This window comes from Theropithecus gelada, chromosome 15, assembly GCF_003255815.1.
Source record: "Theropithecus gelada isolate Dixy chromosome 15, Tgel_1.0, whole genome shotgun sequence".
Taxonomy (NCBI): domain Eukaryota; kingdom Metazoa; phylum Chordata; class Mammalia; order Primates; family Cercopithecidae; genus Theropithecus; species Theropithecus gelada.
In genome coordinates this window covers 7,214,753-7,229,945 of record NC_037683.1, presented here as the reverse complement: position 1 = coordinate 7,229,945, position 15,193 = coordinate 7,214,753, and the positions used below count along the sequence as shown (strand labels likewise).

The 15,193-nt window shown below is 54.8% G+C and overlaps 1 protein-coding gene across 2 annotated transcripts in view; it reads right to left on the bottom strand.

The window, feature by feature from the left end:
• Nucleotides 1-15,193, bottom strand: part of RAPGEF1 (Rap guanine nucleotide exchange factor 1) — a 159,176-nt gene that overhangs the window by 11,970 nt on the left and 132,013 nt on the right. For both annotated transcript variants that reach the window (XM_025359107.1, XM_025359106.1), the window contains exons 12-16: nucleotides 13,281-13,369; nucleotides 9,107-9,218; nucleotides 7,172-7,247; nucleotides 2,853-2,937; nucleotides 644-736 (exon numbers count right to left, since the gene is read on the bottom strand). In XM_025359107.1, the coding sequence (XP_025214892.1) occupies nucleotides 644-736; nucleotides 2,853-2,937; nucleotides 7,172-7,247; nucleotides 9,107-9,218; nucleotides 13,281-13,369 (455 nt within the window). The remainder of the gene's footprint in view (nucleotides 1-643; nucleotides 737-2,852; nucleotides 2,938-7,171; nucleotides 7,248-9,106; nucleotides 9,219-13,280; nucleotides 13,370-15,193) is intronic.

Here is a 15,193-nt window from a genome sequence, read left to right as displayed (position 1 = left end):
CAGCCATCTGTTGGCACTGGACAAGCGCCAGGGACTCTGCTGGGGCCTGGTCTGCAGGGACAAGTCCCACACAAATCCCGCCCTGGGGAGCTGCTGCTCCCATTGGGCGATGAGACACCAAGACTTCCTGACCTCTCAGACTAGATGCCTGAGGGATGCTCCCCAACTTGCCCTGCTGAGAGCTGTCCACGCGTGGCCATTTCCCAGCCGCACAGCCACTGACCACGGTCATCTCCCCCAGCAGGAGGAAGACAGTCCGCCTGACGGAGATTTGTCAGCGGAACTGATATGGCAAGTGCCATGCCGTCAGATGGCCAGCCATGGAAACACTGAGGAGTGAGGGAGAGGCAGCCTCTCCCATTCCAGCCTCCACCATGGCTGGTGGCTGAGAGCATGGCCTGCTGGAGACTGGACCTAAGATACCCATGGGAGCAGGTGGGTGTGGCGGGTTCTCTCCTGAGGGTCCAGGAGAGAACCTCACCCACCTCACCCTGGCCTGCTGGGGACAGGCCATTCTCTCAAAGGACCAAGATAATGCAGGCAAGAGCCAGCTCTGCCCAGAGCCGATGGGCAGGAGAAGCAGGTGGATTGGAGCCTTTGCCTCCCCATTGGCCCCCTAGGACCCCAAGGGTGAAGCACTCACCAAAGCTCATCCACCACCCGCACCAGTACGAAGAATGTGTTCTTGCTGACGCGCTTCTTGAATGTGTCGGCGAAGGGAGAGAATTTCTCGTATGTGGAGCATGGGTTAAAGAAATAGCCACGTGGCCGGCCGGGAGTGGTGGGAGTGGAGGACTGACTCCTGGGGACCACTTGCTGAGCGCTCACAATGTGCCCGTCTCCCTGCGTGTAAAGCACTGGCATCCAGAAATGAGGGCATGGGACTAGCGCAGGGCAACAACTGCAAAGCCAGGATTTGAGCACAGGCATCTGACCCCAGGGATGCCACCGGCTGCTGTCCTCTCCTGCCTGCCATGCCATCTCTGCTGCACTGTCCAGGCCTGCCTTTCTGTCAGGTTCACCCTGAGGTGCCCGTGAGACTACAGACATGTAGAGAGTGCCTTGCTGAACCTTAGGTAGAGAACGGTGGGCCCAAACCAAACACCCTTAAAACTCCAGGTCGCTGGGCAAGCGTGTAGGCCAGAAGTGTCTCCTTCCAGTCTTTCTGTGAGTTTCCATCCTGAGGCTGCCTCCCTGGGCTCTGCAGGGGAGCTCTTGCCTCCGTGACACTGGGCCGGGTCTCTCTTCCCAGAGCTGCAGCACGCTCCAAATTGGCTCCCTGTCTCCAGGGCAGCCCTTCTAGCACCCGACCAGCTCTGGCTCATGCCCTGAGGTTGGGCTCTGCTTTGCGGTCAGGGTTTCCTGCCTGGCTGTTGTGCTTGCCATCAACTCTCCAGACCTCTCCGATACCCTCCTGCTCTCTCTCTAGCGATCCTGGACCTTCCAAGTCATGGGGCTCAGGACAGAGCAACGTAGCAGGGACGATGGCTTGGTCCATAGCACAGGGGTCGCCAGCCAATCAGGCCTAGACCTTGATGCTGCACCATTTCCATGATGGCTGAGCCAGGCAGAGGCGGAGAGCCTGGGCGCTGGCAGCAGGGGGGCAAGCGGCATGTGGCTGCTTTCCCACCAAGCAGCCACATGGGTCAGGTCCTTCCTGTCTCTGAGCCTCAGTTTCCTCAATTACACAATAGGAAATTATAGAGCAGTGGCCCCATGTATAATACGGTAATTTTACACACACCCACACACACGTATTAAAAAATGGTCATAGAGCTAGGTGAAAGCACACATGTAAAGCACATCTCGCCTGACCAGCAAGTCCTCGACACGTGTGAGTGACAGCCATTCACTGAGCCAGGCCTGTGAGCAGGCGCTCTGAGTGACAGAACTTGCCAGGGACCCGAGACTCCGCCAATGGAAGATGTCCACGTCTGTCTTGATAGATTCGGAATTCTAAAGGTCACCACGAGGGGAGAACGGGAGGCCAGGAGGTCTGCAGGAGACCGAGTGGAGCAGTGAAGGCTCAGGGCATACAGGAAGGGGTGAGGGTGCTGGTGGACTCAGGACTTCCTTTCCCAGGTGGTGGCGGCTGCCCAGCAGATGGCAGCCGTGGGCTATGTGCTAAGAGGTGGCTGAGGAGCAGCCGACCCAGCCTGCCCTCCTGGAGCAGCAGCTGCAGGTCAGCCTCGTAGGGTGGGCAGGTTTGGGCTTGAAGAAGCAACGGGTCACACAAGTGGGTCCTTCCAAGCCCCTGGGGTCCTTCTCAGCCACTACTGCAGAGGGTGACATTTACTGAGGGTGGGCCTGTGAGGTAGATCTGGGGACAGGAGCCCATTCCAGTTGTGGATGTGGCAGTCGCAGAGTGCGCTGCGGGGGAGGTGACTGTGCTGACCCCTGAGCTTTCTATTTGGGTCTTGGTGTCCATCGTGCCCAATGTCCTGGGGCTCAGCTCTGAGAAGCTGCCAGAGCCGACCATGGGGGTCTCTGCAGGGGCGTCTGCAGGACCAGCACACTCGCTTCCTCCCAGTCCGGGGCGTGTCTAATTCTTTTTTAGAATCATCCAATGACCACAACTGCCACCAGGCACACATTACCAGACTACGTTCCAGCCTCTTCACATCGTTTCACTCGACCCTTTAAGAGATGAGGAACTTGCCCGAGCTCAAAGCTGGAATGCAGGATGGTAGAGGTGGGAACCTCGGTCCGTGGGGCTCCTGTGTCCCCACTTCAATCACACTGCCACCCAACATGCTGCTCAGCTTCCCCCACGAGGGCCGAGGGGCAAGAGGGTCCCTCTCTCTCTGAAATGCCCACGGCGCAGGGGCCGTGGGTCAGGCGGGAAAGGATATCTGTACTGCAGCTTCTTGATGAGCTCCTCTGGGGAGATGAAGGTCCTGTAGGTGGTCAGGAAGGCCTCGCAGTACAACACCAAATCTAGAGGGAAAAGCAACACAAGCTGCTTGTCAGGGTGCAGAGGGCTGAGGGTGGGAGCTGGGGTGGATTTGAGTCCTTGCTCTGAGAGAGGCAGGGGAGACGGCATGGGGGAGTGGGACGAGCGAGGGAGCCAAGGGCCTGGGAACCCCCTCTGGTGCCTCCACCTGCATGTCCCAGAGAAGTCACATGTCCTCTCTGTCCATCTCTCAAAGGAAATGGCAGATCAGAGAGGGAAAACAGGAATGGGTTTTATCTCATGGGCACTTTCTACTGACGATGGTGCTGCCTGGAGAACCATGCTGTGGGAGCTGAGGCCAGCTCTGGCCCCACCGGAAGAGGGCACTTAGGCTGACAAGTGATGCCTGCCCTAGGCATCAAAACCCGGAGGCACGCCTGTTCCAGGTAGGAGCCAGCCCTGGATTAGACTCTGAGAGGCTCTGCCTGTCCGTGTCTAATGCTACAGAGGGTCTTAGCCATCATGGGCACAAAGGAAATAATCTGTTCAAACTTGTCAGCAGGATCCTGAAACGAAATCTTAGGCAGTACTTTTATTTTTAAATTTTTATTATTATTATTATTTTTGAGACAGGGTCTCACTCTACCACCCAGGCCAGAGTGCAGTGGTGTGATCTTGGTTCACTGCAACTTCTGCCTCCTGGGTTCAAGTGATTCTCCTGCCTCAAGCTTCCCGAGTAGCTGGGACCACAGGCACACACCACTACACCTGGTGATTTTTGTATTTTTAGTAGAGACAAGGTTTCACCATGTTGGCCAGTCTAGTCTCAAACTCCTGGCCTCAGGTGGCCTCCCCAAAGTGCTGCGATTACAGGTGTGAGCCACTGTACCCAGCCAGTACTTTTAGATGGTAGGGTCCAACCCAAAAATCTGGGGAAATTCCACGTTTTGGGTCCTAAGGGATAGGCTGAAGAGGCACAGCCTGGGCCGGGTACTGAGGAGGGGCATGGTGCCAGCCAATGGGCAGATGTGGGCTGGCAGCTCCAGTCCACCCCTCACTTCTCCACGCCTGCCTCCTCTAAGAGGAGGCTGGTACCAGCCAGGGACTCCCAGACTTCCTAGAATTACAACAGCCTTATTTATTTGCTGTGGTGACACCTTCTCAACTGTGCTGTCTCTGATATTACAGAGAAAAGTGGAATTTTAGAACGTAGGACACTGCCTGAGCCAACAGGTGGCCAGACTCACTCCCTGCAGCCACCCCGCATGGCTGCTGAGGTGTGAGACCCAAGGAGGCTCTGTAGCTGTGCTCCTCACTGTGAGGCTGGGCGCACACATGCACGGCTTAAATCTTGTGCTCTGGGCACAGACCACCTGCTCCCACCTTCTCACTCATTGCCGAGCTGCTGGGTAGAGGAACCTTGAGGAACCAATGTCTCCAGCTGAGCCGTGCTGGCTTGGCTCCTGCCCCCACCCTTGCCCCATCCCCTCCTGCATCACACAAGAGAGGAAAACCCATGCCTGCTCTTGCGCTGGAGGCTGCATGGGGTGGGGCCGGCAGGTGACGGAGGCTCCGGGCTGGGAATCACAGCAGGGCCCATGTGCACTGTGCTCGGGCTCATTCCTGGGCCCCCACACCTACCCAGTTCACTGTCAAGCTTGGACTTTTGTTCAAAGAGTGCTTCAGGAAGGAAGCAGAGATGGCCAGCATAGACCCACACCTGCTTCTAGAAGAATGGGCCCAAGTCAACTTTGGCCTTTGCGGGTGCATCATTGCCAGTAGCCATGGCGACTTTGTGGGACTCGCTGGTGAGCACTGGGCCACGCCCTGAACATACGCCACATCCTTCAGTGCCCAGAGCAATCCCACAAGGACAGAGAGGCCTGTTACCCCACCGAGGGAGAAGGAGCCCAGGCACGAGGCCACACCACCACACCGGGTCTGCGCCCATGTCTGCCCAATTTCAGAGCCCTCCCTCCTCTGCTGTGCCCTGGATTACAGCAGATGGGACAGCACCTGGCTTCTGGGACGGGCAGTGCCGTGCCACTCCTCTAGCAATCACAGGACTCTCGGTGTGGCCCTGAGCACTCGGTGCACCCTAGCTCACCTGGTCTTCGTGACAGCCCTAAGAGGCCCCAAAATTGTCCCTCATTTTCCTCCCAAGGAATTGGAAGCTCTGGGGCTAAGTGACAGGCCTGGCACACAGTTGCCAAGGGATAGACAGGATCTAAGCTGAGGCCTGAGGCCAAGGCTGACCTGACCTTCTCCCACGCCAGGTCCTGACACCTGAGAGCAGAGCCACACAACCATAAAGCACCCCCACATGGCCTCTCCCTGCCAAGCCCTGCTCGGCAGGCTGGGTTCCACAGGCCTGAGCCATGGGGCTCCCAGCCGCTCGTGCTGCTGGTGCAGTCTATGGCTTGCAGGAAGCACCTGCCCAAGGAGCTTGCTTTGTTACCTGCCACAAGGTGCTTCACCCTCCCAGTGGAGCCATGGCTTCTGCCTCAGTAATACTTTCCTAGGTACAACCTTGGTTCTGGGGAGCCTCCAACCCTCCTGCTAATAGCATCAGGCAAAGCTCCCACCGGCACAGAGCCTCCTCTCAGTAGGTCCAGCTAGCAAAAGCCAGAAGCCTCTCGGCTGTCCTGTCTCGGGGCTGTACCCGACAGGACAGTGGAGTTCACCCTTTGGAGCCGAGGTCTGAAGCCAGCTCCCATTTCAGCCCCTCACTGTGGACAAAAAGGAAATGAAAGTCACTCCTCTGCCTGGCTGAGGATGGAGCCCCACTGTGTCAGGCAGGGAGGGGATTCACTGCAGAGAAGCCAAGTGAGGGCTGCGCTCAGGATGGTGCTGATCACGCCCCCAGCACCGCTGACGTGGGGGGCAGGTTTCACACTCCCTCATGTAATCCGCACAACAACGGGCACCGTTCACCCCTTCAACAAGTGGAGTCGGCTCAGGCCGAGAAGCCTGGGGACTGCCCAGGGGCCCTCTGAGCCTGTCATGGCACAGCTGGGGCTAGGATGCAGCATCGCTAGGTCTGGGCCCTGCCCTGGTCAGAACAAACAAAGGGTAAGGGAACAGTGAAGGGGAGGGCGGAACAGTGGCTGCGGTGAGTTTGTGGGAGCCATCTCTTCTTTTTCTCTAATTTTCTGCAACGTAAATATTTTTTAGTACTACTTCCATAATTCAGAAATTCCCCGAGTCATTCTAGGTCACATGTTTTGGGAAACGTGTTGAGGAAACACAGGGACAGAGTCCTTTACAGAAATGAAACAGCGGGAGGCTGAGACAGGAGAATGGTGTGAACCCGGGAGGCGGAGCTTGCAGTGAGCCGAGATGCGCCACTGCACTCCAGCCTGGGCGACAGAGCAAGACTCTGTCTCAAAAAAAAAAAAAAAGAAAAAAAAAAAAGAAATGAAACAGGCTGGGCTAGGATTTCAAGGTGGGGGCCTTTTCATTCCCTCCACAGTTTACTTTACCATTGCTCTGACATCATCTTTTAAATCATTTTTTTCAATGTAAAAAGCAAAGCAGCGTGTGGAGAGATGGGCTGGCCGGGTGGTGCTGGCCCCTTGAGGGCAGGCAGTGAAGGGGGCTGCAGCCGCGCCCCACCAGGTCACTGGCACCTCCTTTCCAGAACATGACTGGGAATGACAGCTCTTTTGCTACCAGAGTCCACCCAACAGGGCGTTTTAGGGATTAGGGGGTGGTCCCTGCTTTTCCAGCCCTCTCAATCAGCACACTGAATGCGTGGTGGGGTGGGGCAGCTGTGTGCTGTGAAACTGAGGCTGCTGCTACAGAATCGAAGGTTCCTGGACGGAACAAACTTTCAAGAATTTCCTCGTGGAGTATGTGAGTGAAGTCTGGTCTAATGGTCTGGAACAATAGAGTGACTCAGCAGTCAGGAAAGGGATCAAAAGGTACCTGCATGTTATCTTAAGTTTGGTACTACTGGGTGACATGCCACCATTCAAGGCGCTGTCTGTGGTGCACCTGCTATGCGCTGAGCCCCTGAAGGACCCTGGAGTCATTACCTTGTACCAGTGGAGGACAGACGCCACACATGCCTGGAGTTGAACATGATCTACTTGTCTCCCAAGGTGGGCTCTCCCTGCTCTGACTCAGGTGCCCCAGGACTGCTCATCAGACCTGCTCAGGGCTGGCTGCCAGAAGGGGACAGGGTAGTGATGGGAGGCCGAGTGGCACCTGGGGCGGGATCAGCCCCAATCTAGTGAGCTTGCTGACACAAAGGCCACTGTGGAGAGGGCACCCTACCTTTCCTGTCAGTCTCAGTAGCATGGACCAATAAGATGTCCCCAGATCCTCCGCGGACATCCGGCCCGTCATCACCCTGTAATGAAAACAGCCAAGGAAGGTATGAGGCAGAGTACGCCCTTCAGAGAGTCAGTTTAGGAAGAAATAGGCAGGAATGAGGTGACAAAGAAAATGCAATGCAGGGACCCCAGGTCCCCTCTCCTGTGCTCCTCGGCCCAGGAGCAGTGTGACTGCACTGCAATGCCAGGGGTGCCCTCCAGACTCGCCTTGTGCTTGGTGACAGCCACAAACTGGACTGAGTCTGGGAGCTGGATGGCCTGGGAGCTCCCCCGGCACCAAGGCACCAGGACATGTCAATGTTTTGAGCACACAACTTGGGCCAGGGGACACAGCACCATCCATCCTTCTCTGCTCACCAAACCACAAGTCAGAGATGAAATAGGACCCCCCGGGGGCAAGACAGTTCCCAGTCTTGCCCAGGATGCCTGTGGAGGCAGCAGGACTATTTCCAAGCATGTTCATGTTCCCCAAAACTGCAGCAAGCTGCCCTAAATCTAAATCCGTCTCGCCAGGTGGAGGTAGAAGTTACTTGCATTGACACAGGTTCTTCCATGGGGCCCTTCATTAGAGGAGAGCAAAGCATTAGAGAGATACTCAATGACATCTGATGCTGCACACCACACCTGCCTGTGAAGCAGCAAGTCTTGCTTCCATGCGGGCAAACAGAGGTCACCCAGCATACAGCCAAAAAGAGCTGTGACCAGGGCCAGGGACGGAGGTTCAGGACAAACCTCCAGGCCTGTTTCTGCCCCTGGCCCTCAATGCTCCTTGCTCTGTAACGCTGGAGGGGACAGAACCAGCCCTCTCAGCTGTGGCACACGCTCCGAGACGCGTCCACCTTTTTATTTTTGGGCTTTGGCATTTTACCTCCTGACTCCAGAGGCCTGAGACTGTCTTGGGTTTACCTCTGGGAGTGGGAGTTTTGCCTTTGACCTGATTTTAAGGAAGACATTTATGGCAAGGATCATGAAATGACACTTCTCTCTGCAGAGGAGCCCAGCTGTGTGAGTACCCCCCCAGCCCTGCCTGCGTGTGACAGTCCAAGGCACAGACACCTTCCTGGGCTGCTCCCTGCCATGGCCAGAGCCAGCGCATTCTTGCCTGGGAGTCTGCAAAGGACGGTATCTGCCCTTTTGTCTATGTGTCATCAAATCGAAGCTCCAAAATAGTTGCCTCCTCGTGCGGGCCAAGGCTGCTTTATGAAGCTGTTCCTTTGCACTTCCAGCACTGCACGCCAGGAGGGAGAGGCAGGGCACTCTCGGTCCAACTTCCTCTCCACTGTCACAGGTTTGGGCCCTGTTTTCACCAACGAGGTGCTGCAGGCAAGGCACAGGACCAGGGAATCCACAGTGTCCAGGCCTGAATTTTCTTTTCTTTTCTTTTTTTTTTTTAAGAGATGGGTCTTGCTATGTTGCCCAGGCTGGTCTTGAACTCCTGGACTCAATCCATCCCCCTGCCTTGGCCTCCCAGGGAGACACCCAGCTGGTGTCTCCCAGGCTGAAGCTACAGTGGGGCTACATTTTCAACAACAGAAAAAGTTTCCCATTAGTGAGGGCCGACCACACACAGGCTCTGTCTGCAGAGCATTTATATGGATTCCATCTCCACACCCTCAGGAGTTGTGGCATCTTTTGCTACAGAGGCTGCAGAACTTGACCTGTGTAAGATCACCTTCTCGAAGCATCAGGAGACGGCGCACTTCTCCTGGAGTCTATCCCTCCAGAGCCCACAGCCCAGAGGCTCCCCAGAGGCACTGAAAGAGTTGGTCTCTAAGCCTCCTGGGGTTGTTCTGCTTATGACAAGATCACGGTCTCCTCAGCCCCACCTGCTCTCTGTGGGGCCAGGCTGCAAAACCCCGGCCTGGGAAGTCCTCACCTCCTGCTTGAGCGTCAGCCTGGACATAATTTCGTTGTGGTCGATGAGGGACAGCTCGTCCACTTCCTCCTCCGACTGAGCCGACTCCAGAGCATCTGGTGACTTTGGGGCCCTGAGGGGAGAAGTGGTTTGTGTTGCAAGTGTCAAACCAGCCCAGCTCCTGATGCCTGGAGGCCAAGGCAGTGCCGGTGTGCACGGCTCAAAACTGCTCCCAGAACACGCCTGCCCCGATGGCAGCTACATCGCTATGGACTGGATCCTCAGCTTTGCTACTGACTGGCTGTGTGGCCACAGGACATTCCCTGCTGCCTCCGGATGTCCCATCGGTCCACGGAAGTGATTCCGCTGGGAAAATAAAAAGGTTCCATTAAGCTGTTTGAGCGATGGTCTCAGCCACTCTCTGCCAAGGCCCATTGCACAGTCAGCATTTTAGAGAGAGGAGGAGCAAAGGGGCAAGCAGAATGGGAGAGAAAGCCGCATTGCTGTTGAGGCTGCTCCCCATCTTCTCCAAGGACCGACTCGCCACGGGACCCTCTGCTTGGCACTAAGAAAGAGCTGTGAATCAAGCAGATATAGCCTCTTGTCCCTGAGGGTTCAGTCTAGCAGGAGACAGAATTTATTTATTTGTTTTCTTTTTTTTTTTTTTTTTTGAGACGGAGTCTCGCTCTGTCACCTAGGCTGGATTGCAGTGGCACAATCTTGGCTCACTGCAACCTCCACCTCCCGGGTTCAAGTGATTCTCCTGCCTCAGCCTCCTGAGCAGCTGGGATTACAGGCACATGTCACCACGTCCTGCTAATTTTTTTTTTTTTTTTTTGAGACAGAGTCTTGTTCTGTCACCCAGGCTGGAGTGCAGTGGCACAATCTTGGCTCACTGCAAGCTCTGCCTCCCGGGTTCACGCCATTCTCCTGCCTCAGCCTCCCCAGTAGCTGGGACTACAGATTCCCGGACTACGCCTGGCTAATTTTTTTGTATTTTTTTTTTAGTAAAGATGGGGTTTCACTGTGTTGACCAGGATGGTCTTGATCTCCTGACCTCATGATCTGCCCGCCTCGGCCTCCCAAAGTGCTGGGATTACAGGTGTGAGCCATCGCACCCGGCTGCTAATTTTTGTATTTTTAGTAGAGACAGGGTTTCAACATGTTGGTCAGGCTGGTCTCGAACTCCTGACCTCGTGATCCTCCCACTTTGGCCTCCCAAAGTGCTGGGATTACAGGTGTGAGCCACTGGGCCCGGCCGTTCATTTGTTTTTTTGAGACAGGGTCTTCCTCTGTAGCCCAGGCTAGAGTGCAGTGGCGCGATCTTGGCTCACCGCAGCCCTGACCTCCTGGGCTCAAGTCATCCTCCCATCTTAGTCTCCCAAGTAGCGAGGACTACAGGTACAAGCCCCCACCACCATGCCTGGATAATTTTGTTCACTGTAGGGATGAGGTCTCACTATGTTGCTCAGCTGGTCTTTATCTCCTGACTCATGTGATACTCCCGCTTTGGCCTCTCAAAGTGTTAGGATCACAGGCATGAGCCACCGCGCCCAGTCTTTTTTTTTTTTTTTTTTGAGACAGAATTTAAAACAAGTGGTCACGGTAGCAAGAGAACGGAGAAGCCCAGAAGGGTACCACAAGCACAAGCAGGGGGTCTGGGCTCGTCTAAAGGTTGGGAGGCTTCTGGAATGGGATGGGTGAGCCGAGGCTTGCAGCACTGAGCCCAAGTTGCTGGCAGAAGGATGGGAGAGAACATTCCCCACAAAGGGGAAGGTGGGACGGCCGGGAGTGTCCAAGATGAGTCTCCCAGCTTAGGCTGTTCTGGGGAGAGTGGAAGCTGGGCCTGCAGATATACCCGGCTTTCCCCTGGCATTTTCTTCCACGTTCCTCTGTTTTATACTGGCCAGTCTTGTGGTCATAGGTCGCAGTTTATCCCCAGGTATCTGAGATGTAAAAATATGTGTCTTTATGCCGGGTGTGATGATGGCTCACACCTGTAATTCCAGCACTTTGGGAGGTGGTGTGGATCACTTGAAGTCAGGAGTTCGAGACCAGCCTGGCCAACGTGGTGAAACCCTGTCTCTAAACCCTGTTTCTAAAAATAGAAAAACTAGCTGGGCGTGGTGGTGCTCACCTGTAACCCAGCTACTTGGAGGCTGAGGCAGGAGAATCACTTGAACCCAGGAGGCGGAGGCTGCAGTGAGCCGAGATCGAACCACTGCACTCCACCTGGGTGACAAAGCAAGATTCTGTCTCAAAAAAAAAAAAAGTGCCTTCAGTAAAAGAGTATGGATGGGTCAGAGTGGGCCCTGCCCAGCCTTGACAAGAACCCTGCTCCATGTCTCGTCAATGTTTAGCCTGTGGTTTGGCCTTGATGGAAGGACAACATCCCACAATTATTTCTGAGCAGTCAAAGTGTTCATCCTTCTCTTTCACGAGAACCATCTGGAACTCTGAAGACGATACTTTGGGGTCTGGTGAAGCTGGTGGCACACCCACGAGCTGCATTTGCTTGGCCCACACACTCTGCCCCAGGTATTAACCTAGAAACCACACTATTCCTGGCTTCACACCTGGGGAAACCTCAGTCTGGGCAGGTAAATCAGAGAGACAAGTCACAGAGCACAAGAGTGGCCAGGAGGTAGGCTGGGCAGGTGGCCCTCTTCAACAGGTTCCTATGCAATGCTTTCTCATTTCTTTTTCTTTTGTTATTAACTGCCTCTTCAACCTGAGCCCTGAGCCCTGATAATGACAAGTGGGCACTCCCTTGCTCTAAGGTCACCAAAGACCCCAGAGATGGCTAAAGCTTGACCTAAGGAGGGAGGAAAAGCTTGAACACGTGGAACATTTCACAGTGAAGGGGAAGTCAATGTGAAGTTGCAGTGGGAGTGCCCATTTGCAGACCCCACACATCATATTTCACAAGTGCATACTGGGGAAATTCACTACATATTTCTATACTCGATCAGGTTTGCTTTGTGCTAATATTGAAAAATGTGGCCGGGTGCGGTGGCTCACGCCTGTAATCCCAGCACTTTGGGAGGCTGAGGCAGGCAGATCACGAGGTCAGGAGATCGAGATCATCCTGGCTAACATGGTGAAACTCCATCTCTACTAAAAATACCAAAATAAATAAATAAATAAACAAATAAATAAATAAGCCGGGCGTGGTGGCACATGCCTGTAGTCCCAGCTACTCAGGAGGCTAAGGCAGGAGAATCGCTTGAACCCGGGAGGTGGAAGTTGCAGTAAGTTGAGATGGTGCCACTGCACTCCAGCCTGGGCGACAGAGTGAGACTCTGTCTCAAAAAAAAAAAAAAAAAAAAAAAAAAAGTTATAAGACATTAAAGAGCTATAGCGACTAAATGCAATGAACAGCTCTTGATCTTGGCTGCAAAAAATTAAGATATACAAGACATTTTTGTCAGCAACACAACATGCACACATATGTCTAGAAATGTCCCTGATAACAAGTTTGTGGGTGGAGGGGTGTCTTTTACACTCCCTATCAACATGAAAGAGGCCAAGACCAAGGAAGGTTGGCCTGGGATTTGAAAAAGACAAGACAAGGCTATTGTGGGTAATTTGTAAGGTAGATAATATAGATGCAAACAATTAAGAAGTAATGGCAAACGACATGTGAAGGCCTTTGCAGGGTGGGGTAATTAGTGATTTTTCTTGCCTTCGTGCAGTTTTCTATGCTTTTCAAGTTTCTACCCTGAGCTTGTATTATTTGAAAATCAGAAAAAAAGGAAGAGGGTCAGGTACAGTGGCTCATGCCTGTAAGCCCGGCACTTTGGGAGGCTGATGTGGGAAGATCGCTTGAAGCCAGGAGTTGGTGACCAGCCTAGGCAACATAGCGAGACCTCGTCTCTACAAAAAACAAACAATCAGCTGGGTGAGGTGCTGCATGCCTGTAGTCCCAGCTACCGGGAGGCTGAGGTGGGAGGATCGCTTGAGCCCAGGAGTTAAAAGTTATAGTGAGCTGCGATTGTGCCACTGCACTCCAGCCTGGGTGACAAATCAATATCCTGTATCTAAAAAACAAAAAAAGGAAACAAGGAAAGAAGGAAGAGTTTCAACTTGAGACACCCTCAGGCCTAGGGGCCAGCTGGGAGGGGCCGCTCAGGCAGGCCTCATCAGTGGGTACGCTGCTCTTGGGGGACCCAGCTCCTCTGGGTCCACTTCCTACCTCTCACTGCCGTCTCTGCTGTCCTTCCCAGGGACGCTGCTGACTGCTGAGGGATCTCTGGGATGTCCGTCTTTCCCAGTCGGTGGTTCCTGGAAAGAGGAGTGGGTGCTGAGTTCTGGACAGGGGCCCACTGCAGGGCTGCTCTGTCTTCCCAGCATTCCTGCCTGCAAGTGGCCGTGGAGTGCAAGTTCCTATGGAGCAATCTGAGATGTGAACAAATTAACGATGAATGCCGTGAATCACAGGAAACACCAGCCCTGGAGACTAGCATCTTGGGCTTTGGAGAAAGTGAAAGGTGCCACTATTTGTAACATCTGTAAGCTGCCAATCTAGGCAAAGCCACCTCAACCACCTCCTCAAAGAAGACTGTCATAGCCACTCCCCCTGAGCACAGCCAGGCGCTGGGCTCAAGGCTCTGCTTCTCCTCATCTGACTTGTTAGTGAGCTAACGCCATCGTCCCCACTCCATGCACAGAAACAGAGGTCAGAAGTCAAGGACCCTGCCCAAGACCACACAGCTCATAAACAGCAGAGCTTGGATTTGAACCCAGGGCTATCTACCCGCAAAGCCTGTGCCCTTAACCACTGGACCCAGCTGTTGTGAACCACACTCTGCCGATCTAAAGTTAAAGAAGTTCTCAGGGCTGCAGTGCTCAACCGGGTTCAGTCCCCAAAGGGCCAGCTGCTCAGGCCCTGGGGTGCCAGTCCCCTCTTCCTCCGGCAGACTCACTTCCTCCTGCGTCCCTGGGCTGGCCCTACTCAGTGACAACATGGCCCTCCAACATCCCTGGTCAGCTGTTGAGGCCTGATGGAGAACTGGGGCAGGACAAATACAGAAATAGTGCTTCGAGGCAAGGAGCCAGTGGGCCTGGAAGCGTCACCGTGGAGGGAGAGAGCCGTGCAAAGCTGGCCTCTCCCTGCGCATGGACTTTACCACGGGGAGGCTGAGCCAGGGGGTGCCAGAGGCACAGGTCAGCAGGGGAGACAGCCCCCACGGACAGTGGGTCAAATCCTACTAGAGTGAACACTCTTCAGTGTTCTACAGCTTGCTAACGTCTGAAACAGGGCTGGCTCTGTGTGGGCCTCTGAATCTGCAAGGTGCTGAGAGAACCACCTTAATGGGTGTGACCAAGCTCTTCACGGGCAGGGCCCTGCCCTGGGGTGGATCACTGGGAGTCTTCCACTCCTCATGGGTCTCCCTTCAAGGAACTTGTCCCACCTGGGCTCGTGGGGAGCGCAATTTCTGAAGCTTTTGAACTTGCTCATGTTTGGCTGAAGCCAAACTTGGAAAGTGGATTGCTCAATAGAACTGTTGTACCTCGACGGTCGGGAGCTGGGACAGCAGCATCACGAGGGTGCTGATGTCGGGTACCTTGCGCCTCCCTCAGGAGGGGGTGTGCATAGCCACGGCAGGGGCTATGGGCCAGACTCACCCGCTTCCTCGGAAGCAGTTAGTGTTGGAGCAATGGGACATGCTGGGGAGGAGGGAGATGAAGGTCTGAAAGGCCCTATGGGGAGAAGAGTCCCTCCCTCTGCATGAGGGACAGAAGATGAAGCTAACACCAGAAGATGAGGGAGGAAGGAACCCCACAGAGAGCACCGGATACACAGCCGGGGCCCGTGCCATGCTGCTCCCAGAGATTTCTAGAAGACCCATCTGGCCAGGCTCTGAGGAGTGCCACACGCATTGAAGCAGGAGCAAAGGGCAGACCTCCACCTGGAAGCCATGTCCTCTCCCAAGGGCCGAGCTGGCTCCCAGCAGCCTGCAGGAGCCCAGTCTGCTGGTGACCAGGAGGGGGCTCAGCCCAACAGAAGCAGGTGCGGGGGAAGCGGCCTCGGGACGGCAGGGCCCAAGCCCTGCCAGGCCAGGCCACATGCAGGAGGCCGCCCGAGGTTACTTACTCCTCGAGAGG